Source organism: Marmota monax, unplaced genomic scaffold, assembly GCF_021218885.2.
Source record: "Marmota monax isolate L192 unplaced genomic scaffold, Marmota_monax_Labrador192_F-V1.1 WCK01_AAM20220418_F8-fsc00133, whole genome shotgun sequence".
Taxonomy (NCBI): Eukaryota; Metazoa; Chordata; class Mammalia; order Rodentia; family Sciuridae; genus Marmota; species Marmota monax.
The window spans coordinates 664,380-679,429 of NW_026694821.1; the positions used below are offsets into that span (position 1 = coordinate 664,380).

At 36.7% G+C, this 15,050-nt stretch overlaps 1 protein-coding gene across 3 annotated transcripts in view; it reads left to right on the forward strand.

Annotated features, from left to right (window-relative positions):
- The first annotated feature begins 634 nt into the window (after window positions 1–634).
- Tax1bp1 (Tax1 binding protein 1) overlaps window positions 635–15,050 on the forward strand; it is a 69,567-nt gene continuing 55,151 nt past the window's right edge. For 2 of the 3 annotated variants that reach the window (XM_046425999.2, XM_046426001.2), the window contains exons 1-2: window positions 635–772; window positions 7,352–7,520. In XM_046425999.2, the coding sequence (XP_046281955.1) occupies window positions 7,359–7,520 (162 nt within the window). In that variant the 5' untranslated portion in view covers window positions 635–772; window positions 7,352–7,358. Of the gene's footprint in view, window positions 773–6,251; window positions 6,377–7,351; window positions 7,521–15,050 lie in introns of all 3 variants that reach the window. The other variant, XM_058573139.1, reaches the window with a different exon arrangement.

Consider the following 15,050-nt stretch of genomic DNA (forward strand, 5'->3'; position numbering starts at 1 on the left):
ATATGTATGTGTATGTATATATATGTATGTGTATGTATATATATGTATGTGTGTGTATATATATATATATATATATATATATATATATTAACATTTCACAGAAATGTGGTGGAAAGAAACCACTGGCGGACTGAGGGGAATAGAATCAGGGTATGAGAATATAAAAGCTTAGCTTCCAAGAGAAACAGGTTTTTACAATGAAGAAACACATCGTGGTTCAAAAAAGCACAAGACAGCCAGGAGCTGGGAGGAAGCTTTGGTGTTCTCTGGCTATTTCCTTATCTATAAAACAGGCGACTTAGGTTTGTATGATACAGGCAGTGACAAGGTAGTGTCCTACAAGCCTATGGGCGACCCTTTCCACCTCGCTAGTAAGTTACTTTAAGTTTAAAAGGATCCTGTTTTGTTGCGAATAGGTCACTGACAGAAAGGCCAAGGCCAAAGGAAGGAGAGTAGCAGCCGCAAGGGACAAAAGGTACTGAAGGGCCTGCTGAGGGTCCAGAGATACCAGGCCAAGGAGGCCGGGCGCAAGGAACTGGAGGTGGGGGGCGTTGCGGCAGGCTGGGCGGGCCAAGCTTGCATGGCACCGGCGGCGGAAGGGGCTGCCCCGTGGGCGGAAGTGACGTAGCGCCGGCTTTCGGCTCTGAGGGGAACTGTAGCCGGTGGGTGGAAGGAGGAGGTGGTGGTGGCGGAAGAGGTTAGGCGGCTGATGGCGGCTCCGGATTGGAAACCAGTCTAACATTTCCCCCTCCGCCTGGGAACCCTTCCCTGGGTAAGGTGTCTTTCCGGCCCGCTCCGGGTCGTGCGGGGCGGATCCCCCCCCTGGAGTCCTGTTGGGGCTCTAGTTACATTGCGCCCCCACCTCTCCGCCAAAGTCCCTAGAATCTAGGGGCCTGGCGGGTCTTGGAAATGGTCTCCTTGGAGACTAAGCTACAGTATAACGATGTTTTCCTTCCCAAGGACGGTTCTTCCCACCCGGAAGGTGGTTGTGACGGGTGCGTGGGCGACTCGGGGCAGCCTTGGAGTTGGAAAGGCGAGTGGGGCCGCCTCACGAAGTGGGGAATCGGTGGGCTAGGCCTTTGCGGTTCTGGGTTGGCGACCGGGCAATTTGGCTGCGGGCTAGCGACGCGGGTGACCCTCTGGGGAGCGGAGACCCTTGTGTCCAAGACTCAACTCTAGGGTGGCTGTTTTGAGGGTAGTGTGTGTAGGTTAGACAGGGAAAACAAGTAGGCGGGCCCGGCAAGGACGCTTGAGTGTGCCTCTGCAGAGCAAATCCCAACTGTTTTGGTTTGAGTCGCCAGTGGAGGAGGAGGCGGAGACTCTTTGCGCCGCCTACATTTGAGGCCAGCGGGCGTGGTTAGCTGTTGTGGCCTGATTTCCTACTTCACCTGGGCTCCGGATTAATTTAGCTCTTAATCTGTTTGTAAAGGGCCCCCTCTTCTCGGTGCTTGAAGAGGTTTTTAAGAAGTCTTTTGAAGACAGTCACTTTTTTTTTTTCTTAGTCAACTTTTGTGTGTATCATAACTCTCCCTCCTTTGCCTTCGCTCCCCACCAGACACCCTGCAGGTCTTCAGGTGGTGGACAAGTCTTGACTGGCACTCCTTGCTCGGGAAATCTGTTAATTTACCTGGTGTTTATTTCTCTATTTCGCAACAGAGAAATATGTTATCCGTTGTTGATAACAGTTTTGTTCGGAAACGCTGTGACATTTGACTTTGTTCGTATATTAGATTTTAGGTTTTATAGGGTGGTTATGAATTATAAATCTAAATGTTAGATTTAGGTGGGCACATCTTAATCTTTCAGTTCTGGCAAAATTTATACGAATTGTGAATGAGCAATTACTAAATATAATTTTGGTGCTCAATTCCAAAGGCATTTAAAAATATCATTTGAATAACATTAATCTAAAGTGGGCTGATTGTCCTCAAAGTGCCCTTCAGGTATAGAAGAGGAACTAAGGCCAAACTCTTCCCTTTGTTCTTCTCTTCTTAAAGGTAAACTTAATTTTCTTGAAGGATTATTTGATTAAACTTGGAATGATTTATGAAGCTAGATAATTATTATGATTTTTTTTTTTTTTGCAATCTGTTTAGCTTCAAGAACGACTTATTGTACTATTTGTTTTCTAGTCACCACATTCTTAAACTGCAGGCCTCTCTTTACAGTTAGGATTGCAGCCATGTGTATCACTCTGTAAAATTTGGACCTTATGCATTCTGGCTTTTTAAAGCTTATTTTGTCCTAAATAAACCTTTAGAAGAAAAAGTTTTAAAAGTAAACCTTTAAAAGTTTTCTTTCCCCTAATATTTAGGGGCCAAGGCCATAGCATTTTAGAAATCAACTTAGAAAAAGAAATTTAAAAGGTAAATAAGTAGTGTGGGTGATGTGGGCAATCTAAGCACTCAGTTGTAAAGGATTATGGAGATTGGAATGTTTGCAAGTGCCCAGATTAATACACTGGGGGCTTTGCTTTAGCCTTCCAGAAAACAGTATTTTCTGGAGTAGAGGTCTGTAATACAGCTCAGTGTTTGAGCTTAATTAGGAGTAATTGGAAACTTTGAATGCTAGATATTTTAATCATTTAGATGTTTTTGTGTCCTCCATCACTGAAGTTTGGAAGTAATTTCTAAAGGTTCACATTTTTTTAAAACGAAGATTTTGAAAACTTTTGCTAACTCTGCCTAACACTACTTGAGTTATGATACTTCTAAGTGTTCATATTAAAATGTGCATAGTGTTTCTACTGCATTAAGTGACACATGGAGTTTTTACTACTGGTCTGTTGCTTACCCTCTTTTCTTTTTTCTTCAGTACTAGGGATTGAACCTAGGACTTTTCAAATGCTGGGCAAGTACTTTACCACTGAGCTACATTTTCAGCTAGTCTGCTTCTCTGTTTGCTTTGGTTTTACTAATTTTATTGTGGAAAATCTCAGACATGTACAAAAAGAATGAACAGTAAAATGGAACAGATTTTTTCAATCTTGTTCTGTTATATTCTTCATCACAATCCCCCCCCCCCCCGAATTTTTAAAACAAATTCCAGAAATCAAGACATTTCTTCTATAATTAGTTGAGTATCTCTAACTGATAGAGACTTTGCTTCCCAGGTGTATCTGGTCTTTTAATTATTGACTGGAAAATTTTTACTTATTCTTCATTTGCTATTTTACTGTATTGTTTCTGGAGATGTATTTTAGAGTATAGGAAGCAGAATTTGATATTACGAATGTCATGTTTCCACTTTTGTGTGTAAATACTGTATTTCCTCTTTTCAACACCCCCCCCACCCCAAAGCTACACTTCCCAGGCATTACCACAAGGTGATGCAGTGACTTTGCATATTGCTTCTCCACTGGGCCATGTGCATGCATGGCTTTGGTATTCTCAGTGAATTCCAGCACTTCTCTAAGCCTTTTCATCATTTCACTCTATTTCTTATCTGTGGAAGGAGTGAACCAGAGGAACTGTATGGGAATTACAAATTGTATTTTACTAATTTAAAATGAGTTGATTTGTGATGTAATTTTCAGGTTGTATCCATCCATGTTCACTTTTTTAAAATAACAAACCTATATTATAATTTAATAAAAATAAAAATGAATAACAAGGATAATGGAATGACTTATAATATATTTCTATAATTATAATAGCATTTAAATTTTAGAGTGTTGGAGAGAGATTGAAGGCTATTTAAAAATTTTTTTTGTGGTTGTAGATAGACAGAATGCCTTTATTTATTAAAAAAAAATTTTTTTTTCATTTAGTTGTGGTTGGACATAATACCTCTATTTCATTTATTTATTTTTTATGTGGTGCTGAGGATCTAACCCAAGTCCCCGCAGGTGCAGTGGGAGCACTCTACCGCTGAACCACAACCCCAGCCCTGCCTTTGTTTATTTTTATGTGGTGCTAAGGATCGAACTCAGTGCCTCATACATGCTAGGCAGGTGCTCTGCCACAAGAGCTATTGCCCCAGCCCTAGATTGAAGGCTTTAATAGGGTGATCACAAATTTTCTTACTCTTCAGACATAAGCATCATGAATATATTTAAAGTGTAATGTGTTTTCTATTGAGTTTTGGGGAAGGATTTAAAAATGAGATTTTATGTTAATTTGGTCATTTAGAACAATAAAGTTCACTTATGTATATTTGTAGAATGCAAATGATAAATTTAAAAGTTAAAGTCCTCTTTCACACATCCCTCATGAGTACAGACTATATGGTATATATTTTTTTGAGTTCCTTTGGATCTGTTTACATTTACATATTTAAATACAGATGTCTATACCCACTTGCTATTTTATACCTAAAAAACAATGAAGTAAAAGTGTAAGGTTGGATTATGGATTTTAAAAAATGAGTTTAAACAAAAGTTTAAACACCTGCCTTAATTTATGAGTAGGTACAGCTGTGTTGGCTTAGTTTAGGATACTTAAATTTTAAGGAAGAGTTTCATCCTTAAATAGCTTTTAATTAAAAACAATGAAAGCTTATGGTGAGCTAGTTCATTTCCTCCTTAGTGAATATCTTCCTCAAATAGACCTAAATACTCACTTTCTTTATGGAAAAATATTACAATTGTGGTTGTTATCTAATGGATGTTGGTTCAATTGATTTAGCTATAGTTTCTCTTGTTGGTATCTTATAACCAGTAGTATCTTTTTTATAACTGGTTGGAAACATGGATTTTTTTTTTCTTTTTTGTGAAGCCACTGATTTGTAAAAAGATTATTAGTGGTTCAGGTCATTAGTATCATGACTTTCTGGGGAGCTCAGATTAGTTCAGACAACCCAAATAAAATAGTAGTGCTCTTCAGTTACTTATTATAGGCAGAGTTCCCCAATGTTTTTAAAGTTAACTTTCATTTTCTTGAAGACTTTAGGTTTCCAGGCAGAGCGTATTCACAGTTAAGTCCTGTGAAATACGGTTGTTGGTAGTAAAGTCCTTTTGTTAGTAAAGGATTGTTACTGAATGTATGCTTCACCTTGGAATCCTTGCAAACATCAAGTGGGGAGAGGCTATGACAACTAGTCTGTTTTATCACAGTTGCTTCCTGGATCATGATTGACAGTCTTTGTATGAGATATCTGATATATTGTTTGATAAAGCAATACTAAGCAGAGGGGAAGCCAGAAGAGTCTGCTGTGCTTGCCTTATATGAATTTCATTGAGTTGTGAAGTAAGTTATATTTATTTGATTAATAAAAATCTTGGCTCTTTCCTCCCATTATTACAGGGATTCCTGTTTTAATAGCTCAGAAGCAAGTGCTATAAGGTCAATCATAATTTCCTATGTGTATGGTAGAATAAATAATAATACTGAGCCTGTGACATACTCTGTAGGTTGCTTGTTTTTTTTTTTTTTTTTTTTTTTTTTTTTTTTTTTTTGCAGTACTGGGGATTGAATCCAGGGAGTTCTGTATGCTAGGTGGGTTCTCTACCACTAAGCTATATCCCCAGCCACCCTACTCCCTATCTTTAAAAAAATTGTTTTTTGTTGTTATGAGACAGGGTTTTGGTAAATTGCCCAGGCTGACCTTGAACTTGGCATCCTTCTGCCTCAGTCTCTTGAGTCACTGGGATTATAGGCCTTGTGCTATAGTGCTTGGCTCATAAGTTGCTTTTAAAAGTAAATCTCCAATTGTTCCCTTTCTCTCAAAAGTAGAGCACAAAATAGGGAAAACATTTGGTTCTTACAATTTTTATAACCCACCATCACTGTTCCATTTGCTATCTAATGCTTGGTGTTCATCAAGTCAGTGAGCATTCATCAGTCTCTTAATAGATTTTTATCAGTATTTCATCAATATTATACTTTTATTTTTAATATTTATTTTTAATTAGTAAATATATGGAAGGGCACCTGAATATTAGAAGTCAAGGTAGGATCATTGAACTCAGAATGAAAGGGTGAAATTCGTTTAGATAGAGAGGAACAAATAAGCTGAGCTATTTCAAGTAGAAAGCTGAGATCTTTATATCATATATAGAGATTTCGACAAACTTCTATCAGAACACAGGAAGGCTGGTTGAGTCTGGGATTTATGGAAATGAATGAGTGGTAGTGAAGACTTAAAATGGTTGAGTTGGGTCAGAGTCTTAAGTAGCTGTTCTCTATCTTGGCTGCATCTAGGGTTAAAATTACTTAGAGATGTAGGGGAGGGAGGAATTTTATGTATATAAACACATGCACACAGGTCCCACTCCCAGAAAGTCATCACCTTTTTTTTTTTTTTCTCTCCAGGGCTACATTTCACTGAGCTACATCCTGGCCATTTTTATTTGGAGACAGGGTCTTACTAAATTGCTGAAGCTGGCCTCAAATTTGAGATCCTCCTGCCTCAGCTTCGTGACTTGCTGGGATTATAGGCATGCACCACTATTTTCTTTTATTATATATTGTGGTATAGGAAATTGGACAAGCAGTGCTTTGCTGTTAAACTACACCCCCAGCCCTTTTAATTTTATAGTTTTTTTTTTTTTTTGGTACTGGGAATTGAACCCAGAGTTTACCACTGAGCCACATCCACAACCTTCATTTTTTATTTTGAGAGAGGGCCTTGCTAAGTTGCTGAGGCTGTCCTGGAATTTTTGATTCTCCTGACTCAGAATCCTGAGTCTGTGGGATTGATTATAAGTGTGTGCCACCACACCTGGCTATTAATTTTGTAAAAATTTTTGAGACAGTCTCCATAAGTTTCAAGGCTTGCCTTGAACTTGTGATCATCTTGCCGTGATCATCTTGCCCAGTGTCTGTGATTACAGGGGCCCACCATCATGTCCAGCATCTGTTTTTCTTGTTAAAGGGTCCTGATGATTCTAATGTGAAACTAGGTTTGAGAAATGCTGATCCAAGGGATCAAAACATGGGGTAAGAATGCAGACACAGAGAGGTTTACCACCAGGTTCAGTTATAAGAGCCTAGAATCTAGAGAGAGGGGAGAGATGGAATGGGCTAGATTAGGGAGGAAGATGGTAAAGTCCAAGGATTCTATATAGGAAGGAAAAGTTAACTGACCAGTAGCCAATAAAATACTGAATTTTAATTATCCTTATTTCTCTTTCTTAGTGTCTGTTGCTAGGGGCCATTGTGTGTACTAACACCTCCAGTTCATTTTCTTTTAGTTGGAATAGAAGCAGTTGTATTTTTTTTTTTTTTTTTGACCACCATGTACCTTTCTGAGCCATATTGGCTTAGTTGTTTTTCAATTTATGTTTTTATATTAATCACATTTTAAGGAGCAGTTTCAATATTTATAATATGGAATTTGCATTTAAAGTTGTTTTTGAAGGTATAAATTTCTTAGCTGGTATCATTTAATGTATGTGAATTACTTGTTTCAGATTTACAATGACATCCTTTCAAGAAGTCCCATTGCAGACTTCCAACTTTGCTCATGTCATCTTTCAAAATGTGGCCAAGAGTTATCTTCCAAATGCACATCTGGAATGTCATTATACCTTAACTCCATACATCCATCCACATCCAAAAGATTGGGTTGGTATATTTAAGGTAAGAAAACTTTCTGAATATGTCTTCCATGTAGGTACTTCTTATTTTTTTTTTTTTTTTTTAACAGATTGGGAAATAGCTTGTACTAACTTTGTCTCTGCATTAAGTTCAATTTTATAAACATTACCATGAAGTAGTATAACAATACACAGTAATATAAAACATGTTGGAAACATCATTAGATTTTCTTTTCTGTGATCAAGAGGTTCATCTTCTTTAAGGTGTTTGTGTCGTAATTTTCAGACCCTTTTTAAAAACCCCATTTTCTCCAGTTCTACCTGAAAAACAACAATAATTAAAAAAAAACCAACTTTTTCCTTCAACTTTCTAAATCATTTATTGTCTTTCTAGTCATTTGTGATTACTTGTGTACAGCTCTATAACTTTTTTGTGGGGGGGATTGGGAGGAGGTAGACCAGGGATTGAACCTAGAGACACTTAACCACTGAATGATACCCCCGGCCCTTTTTTGTATTTTATTTAGAGACAGGGTCTCATTTAGTTGCTTAGGTCCTTGATAAGTTCCTGAGACTGGCTTTAAACTCTTTTTTTTTTTTTTTAATTCTAATTGTTACACATGATCATGCCTTTAAACTTTTGATCCTCTGGGCTTAGCCTCCCAAGCTGCTAGGATTATAGGTGTGTGCCACTGTGCCTGGGTCAATGTCTCTTTTTTGTTCTGCATTGGGTAAATATTGCTCATATTGTTGAATCCTTCATTGTTTGATGCTCCTGAGTAGATAAGTCTGTTTACTTTTTGTACCCGGCTTCCCTATGTTTTTCAATGTTTAAGTTGATGTTACAATTCTAAATGCAATACTTTTCTTTATTCTTGCTACTGATGGAATAAAAGGGAAGTTTCCTTGCATTACAATGTCCTGCAGCATTTAGAATTAAGTTCTAACCAAGTGACCAGGAAAAAACAAGAAACAACCTGTGGTTTCAACACTTTGTGATTTATTGACCCCCTTTTTTTGGTACCAGGGATTGAATTCAGGGGTACTTGACCACTGAGCCACATCCCCCGCTCATATTGTATTCTTATTTAGAGATAGGGTCTCACTGAGTTGCCTAGGGCCTCACTGAGTTGCTGAGTCTGGCTTTGAACTCTTGATCCTCCTGTCTCAGCCTCCTGAGCTATGGGCACCACTGTGCCTGGCTGTTTACTGTTTTTTTTAAACATTTTATTTTATTTTTTTAGTTGTAGGTAGACACCTTTATTTTATTATGTGGTGCTGAGGATCGAACCCAGCACCTCATGCATGCCTGGCGAGCGCTCTTCCCCTGAGCCACAACCCCAGCCCTGTTGACTCTTTTAATTAAGATTTATTATTCTTGTAAATAGGCTCCTACATAATTTTAGATGCCCATATTGTGTATTTCTAACATACTTTCTTGTGGGAGCATAGATGCAAAGTATAACTTCCCAAAGGAGCCTTCCTATTCTTTGTATCTTTCCAAATTGAGAGACTTCTGAATTTATTTTTTATGCATTCTCCCCAACATTTCCCTTCCCTGAGTAACCTAAAAACTGTTGGTCTATTTTTCAAAAGGAGTTTGAAGAAGTTCTTATTTAAGATAGAAATAAAAAATTGGGTTTTATCTTGCCTCGACTTCTTGGTGGGCTCAGTACCTGTTTTTGGTGCAAACAGTCCATCATGGAATACATGGAACCTCTTAAAGTACTGGTGTGTGTTCTCTTAGATGGGATGCTGGTACTTAAAAACAGTCCAGGAAGGCAAATGTGTAAGTTAACATTCTAGTTTACTCCTAAGAAATAGACAAAGCTATTGTGATTCAGTTGTAGAAAACACGCAAGGACCAAACATACCACTAAATATCTTTTTGATGTATTCCCCCACCCCAGCTCCCAAGTCTCATCTCCCTTATCCTTTCTTCCTGCCCAGCAGGAAGTTTTCTGGCTCAGTAATCTTTCTGCCTTAGCCCTGAGTAGCTGGGACTTCAGGCACATGCCACCATTTTTTTTTTTTAACTTTAAAAAATACATATATAAAATATAATACCTTAACTATTTTTAGCTGTGCAATACTATGGTGTTAACTGTATGCACCTTGTTATGCAAAAGTTCTGTAGCACTTTTAATTTTGCAAAACTGAAACTGAACAACTCTGCCCTCCTTGAACAACAACGCACCCCCCTGGAACCTTGGCAATCACTATTCTGCTTTCTGTTTCTAAGAGTTTGGTTATTTTAGATATCTCATATAAGTGGAATCATGCAGTATTTGTCTTTTTGTGGCTGGCTTATTTTGTTAGACTAATGTCCTCAAGTTTTTCTTGATATGATTAAGATTTTGATTTGCCACATTATCATTAAACATTTTATTCCTTAATGGACATTTAGGTTGCTTATGCTTCTTGGCTATTGTGCATAATACAATGGGAATAGATGGACAAATCTCTCTTCAAGGTCCTGTTTTCTTTTTTTTGTTGTTGTGGTACTGGGGATCAACCCAGGGCCTTATGCATGCTAATGGGCCAGTTTTCCCTGTTACCACTGGGCTACTTCTCAACCCCAAGATCCTGTTTGCAGTTCTTTTTGGATTTATATCCTGAAGTAGAATTGCTGTATCATAGGTAATTCCATTTTTAATCCCTCCATACTGTTTTCTATAGCAGCTGCATCATTTATTTCCATTTCCATTAACAGAGTGTAAGGGTCCCAGTTTCTCGGCATTTTCCCTGACTCCTGATATTTTTTCTTCTTCTTCTCCCATAGTAGAAAATATAGGAAACAAATGTTATTTGATGTCTCATTGTTTTGATTTATATTTGCCTGATGATTATTGATGTTGATGTTGAGCAATTTTTCATTTGTTCTTACTCCATGTGTATTATTTCTTTTTTTTTTTTTTTTAACTGGTGCTTGAGATTGAACCTTTGGTCTTATGCATGCTAGGCACACTGTACCATTAATCTACACCTCTAGGCCTTCATTTGTATATTTTCTTTGGAAACACATCTGTTCAAGTCCTTTGCTTGTTTTATTTAAGATTACATTTTTGTGGTTTAACTTTAGGAGTTTGGTTTTGAAATTATTTTTAAATTGATAAATAAAAATTGTGTATATTTATGTTGTACAGCATGATTTTATGTTTGTATATATCATGGAATGGTTAAATCAAACTAAATTCTTTATACATATTCTGGATACTACCCCCTTACCAGATATATGGCCTTTTCACTCTGTTAAGATTTTTTTTTTTTTTTCCCTTTTGCTTCACAGGAGTTTTTAAGTTTGATAACAGTCTTGCTTGTTTATTCTTGCTTTTGTTGCCTGTGCTTTTGATGTCATATCTAAGAAGCATTGCCAAAACCAGTGTCATAAAGGTTTTCTCCTGTGTTTTTATTCTGAAAGTTTTATAGTTTCAGGTTTTTTGCTTAGGTCTTCAATCTGTTTTGAGTTAGGTTTTGTATATAGTTTAAGGTAAATGTCTAATTTCATTGTTTAATATGTGGATAATCTACTTTCTCAACACCTTTTTTGATGAAGAGACTATTCTTTCTTCATTATGTAGCTTTAGTACCCTTGTGGAAGTTCATTTGGCTTTACTTGTGAAGGTTGTTTTTTGGACCCTCTCTTGTGTTCTGTTGGTCTGTCTTCTGTTTTGCCAATACCCATACTGTTTTGATTACTGTAGCTTTGTATAATATATTTTGAAATCAGGAAGTGCAAGGCACAACAAGGCCTTCAGTTAAATATGTATTTCTCAGGATTGTTTTAACTCTTGGGAACCTTTGAGACTTCCAATTGGAGTTCAGGGAATTTTTTTTCCCTAATTCTGCAAAAAATACAACTGGTACTTCACTAGGGATTAACCTGAGACTTAAAATGTCAATAGTATTCAAAGTAATTTAACAATATTGTCTTCCAGTCCATGAATTTATCTTTCCACTTATTTGTATCCTTTTAAAATTTTTTCAGTAATGTAGCTTTCATCAGTCGGTAGTCCACTGTTTAAGTATATTATAGCTGTCAATATATAATCATTTCATTCTGAACATTCTTTCATTGTCTTACACAAGGAACCTTTGAGGGGGACACCTTATATCCAAACAATATATTTAATTACGTTGATTTCCCCTTCTCCCTTTATGTATACTCTCTCCTCTGATTTATTATTTCCTTCCTTTTGCTAATTTTGAAGTTTCTTGAGACATAAAGAAATTAGGTCTTTTTTAAGGTAGATGTTTATACCACACAATCTTTTAGTACTGCTTTTGTTGCATCCTATAAGTTTTGGTGTGATGTATTTTAGTTTTTATCTGTCTGGATCTAAGTTCTCTTAATGATTTCTTATTTGATCTAGTGATTGTTCATGAGTATGCTGTTTAATTTTCTACATATTTGTGAATTTCCCAGTTTTTAAAACTGATTTCAAGTTTCATTCTGATGTGCTAGAAAATGTATTTGTTTATTAAAAAAATTTCTAAAGTTGTAGATGGACACAATGCCTTTATTTTGTTTTTATGTGGTGCTGAGGATTGAACCCAGTGCCTGACATGTGCAAGGTAGGCGCTCTATCATTGAGCGACAACCCCAACCCCAGAAATGTGTTTTTTACGTTCCATTAAGCCTTATTGTTTTGTGAAGTTGAAGGCTCTACCACTGAGCTACACCCACAGCCTGTAGTAAGTCTTGTGTCCTAATGTAGTCTGCCCTATAGAATGTTTCATGTGTGTTTGAGAAGAATGTGTATTCGTCTGTTAATGGGCAGTGCTCTGTATATATGCATCAGGTCCAGTTAGTTTATAGTATTGAAATCCTTTGTGTCTTCATTGATCGTCTATTCAGTGGTTGATCTGATCACTGTTAAAACTGAGGTATTGAAATCTATTATTGTTACTATTTCTGTCTTCCTTCAATTCTGTCAGTGTTTGCTTCATATATTTGGATTGGTCTGCTGTTATTTGTGAATATATTTATAATAGTTATATCTTTCTGGTCAATTGAATCTTTTATCCTAATGTAATGTCCTTAAAGTCTCTTGTGAATGATTGAGTTAAAGTCTATTTTGTCTGATATATGTATGACTAACCTGTTATGTTTCGATTGCCACTTAAGCACTTTTTTAAAAAAATATATCTTTTTACTTTTATCCTTTGTCTTTATGATTAAAGTAGATCTCTTCTAGACATAATATAGTGGGTCTTGTTTTTATTCATTTGGCTACTCTCTGCTTTTAAGTGCGGAGTTTAATCCCTTCACATTTAAAGTCATTATTGGCAGAGAAGGACTTTCTATTGCCATTTTGCTAATAGTTTTATGCATTTCTTTTTAATTATTTTGTACTGGTTTTCCTCTCCTCTACTGTCTTTTGTATTTTGTTGCTTTTTTTTTTTCAATAAGCATGATTACCTTTTTCTTTTGTTCTCCTCCTATAGGTATTTTCTCTGGTTTATGTACTCTCCATAGGGATTACATAAACATCTTATATTTGCAACAATTTATTTTAAACTGATAATGAGTTTAATTGCGTGCAAAAACTGTACTCTATATCTCTCTTCCACTTTGTTTTTAAAAATTATCTTTTTATTTCCATCCTTAATCATAGTTTTTACATTTATAGTTATTTTATATGCTTTTTTTTTTTTCTTAAAGTTTTACACTAGAATTAAAGAGTGATTGAAATATTTCACCACCATTACAGTATTACAGGATTGCCTTTTGGACTGTAATGTTTCTGCTGAGAAATCTCCCCACAATCTCATAAAAGCTTCCTTTGTGATGTGTCACTTTTCTCATATCAAGATTTTATTTTACTGACAGTTTGATGATAATGTATCTTGGTGTGAACTTCTTTGGGTTTTTCGTAGTTGGGATACTTTGAGCTTCTTGAATTTGGTGTTCATTTCCTTTTTCAGATTTGTTTTTTTACTTTATTTTTGATGTTTGTACTGGGAATTGCACCCAGGGGCTGCTCACCACTGAGCTATATTTCTGGCCCTTTTTATTTTGAGACAAGGTCTCCCAAAGTTGCCCAGACTGGCCTTGCTTGGTCTTTCAATTCTCCATCTCAGCCTCTGGAGTAGCTGGGATGAGAGTCATGTGCCACTGTACTCATCTCTTTTTTTCATGTTCGGGAAGTTTTCAGCTATCATTTTTACTAATACGTTTTTCCACACCCCTGGTTTTCTATCTGAAACTTTGATAATGAGTATATTATCTACTTGATGGTTTCTCATAAGTCCCTTAGGTATTACTTTTTTCCCTTTTTTTTTTCTTTTTTGTTGTTGTTTCTTGATTCAGTAATTTCAAATGACCTCTTGAGTTTGCTGATTCCTAATTGTGTTTAAGTCAGCTGTTGAAGTCTTCTTTTGGATTTTTTAAATCCACAATTTATTTGATTCTTTTTAGTTTTTCTTTCTTTATTCATATGCTCATTCATATGTTTTCATCATTTTTGTTTAGTTAATTATATTGTTCTCTGATAGTGTGCTAAGCTTCTTTAAGATGATTATTTTGAATTCCTTGTCAGGTTACTAATCTCTGTTTCTTTACTGTTATTTTCTCAAGACTTATTTCTTTTGGCCTTATTATTTTTTTCTGTTTGTGTGTGTGTGTGTGTGCGCGCGCATTTGATAAAGTACCCATCTATCTCAACCTTTCCAGACTAGCTCTGTACAAGGATGACCTTCACCAAATGACCTGTCTAGGTTCTGGGGGCCCCTTAAGCCTTTTATTTGGATGTGTTTTCACTGGGTGTTTGCATATTAATTTCTCAGACTGGGATGTTTGCAGATTCCTCATTCAGGTGTTTGTACTTTCTCCCTCTGGTGTCTGTCTGTGATACTGCAGTTCTCTGGTGCTGTAAAAAGCTGTTGAGCAGTCCTTTGTTCTTCACAGTGCCAAGCAACTCAAATATTCTAGTTCTCTGTCAGTGCCATGTTAAGCAAGACAGAAACCTGAACAGTCCACTGAAAAGCCAGAACGTTGGGTGCATATTGTGGTGTTCTTTTCCTCTCAAGGGAGAAACTGCAAACTGGGATCTTTTCCCCATCTTGCTAAATTGTGCCAGCTTACAGGAAGGGCTATTGTGGTTGTTATGAAGTTGCTCTTCTTACACTTTACAGTGCAGCTGTTCTTGACTTTGAGCTTGCCTGAGTGTACTACAGCTGGTTTTCGGAGTTCTCACAAAGGACTGTATATTGTTGTTAAGTTGATATCTCTGTGGGAGAACAAGGTCTTGGCCACCTATTCTGCTATCTTGTCGACGCTACTTTGTTGATGTTATTTCCTTTTTACATCTTTTCCTCATCTGGTAAAAGATCTCATTTCCCCTTTGTTTTTCTTCTCATGGGGGACAGTTAGGAATGGAGCTTTCCCTCTTTTCCTTGTTTCTTTTGTTTTTTTTTTTGTCAATTGTTTTTCTTTAGGAATTATTATAGTCATAGCAGTAGTGTTGGAAGGAAGGAGGTGGAGTTTCAGAAAGTATGAAGATATGTTCTATTCTGCCTGGAGAGAGTAGTGTTTTGGTGGTGAAGAGCTTGAATGTTAGTTTCCAATTCG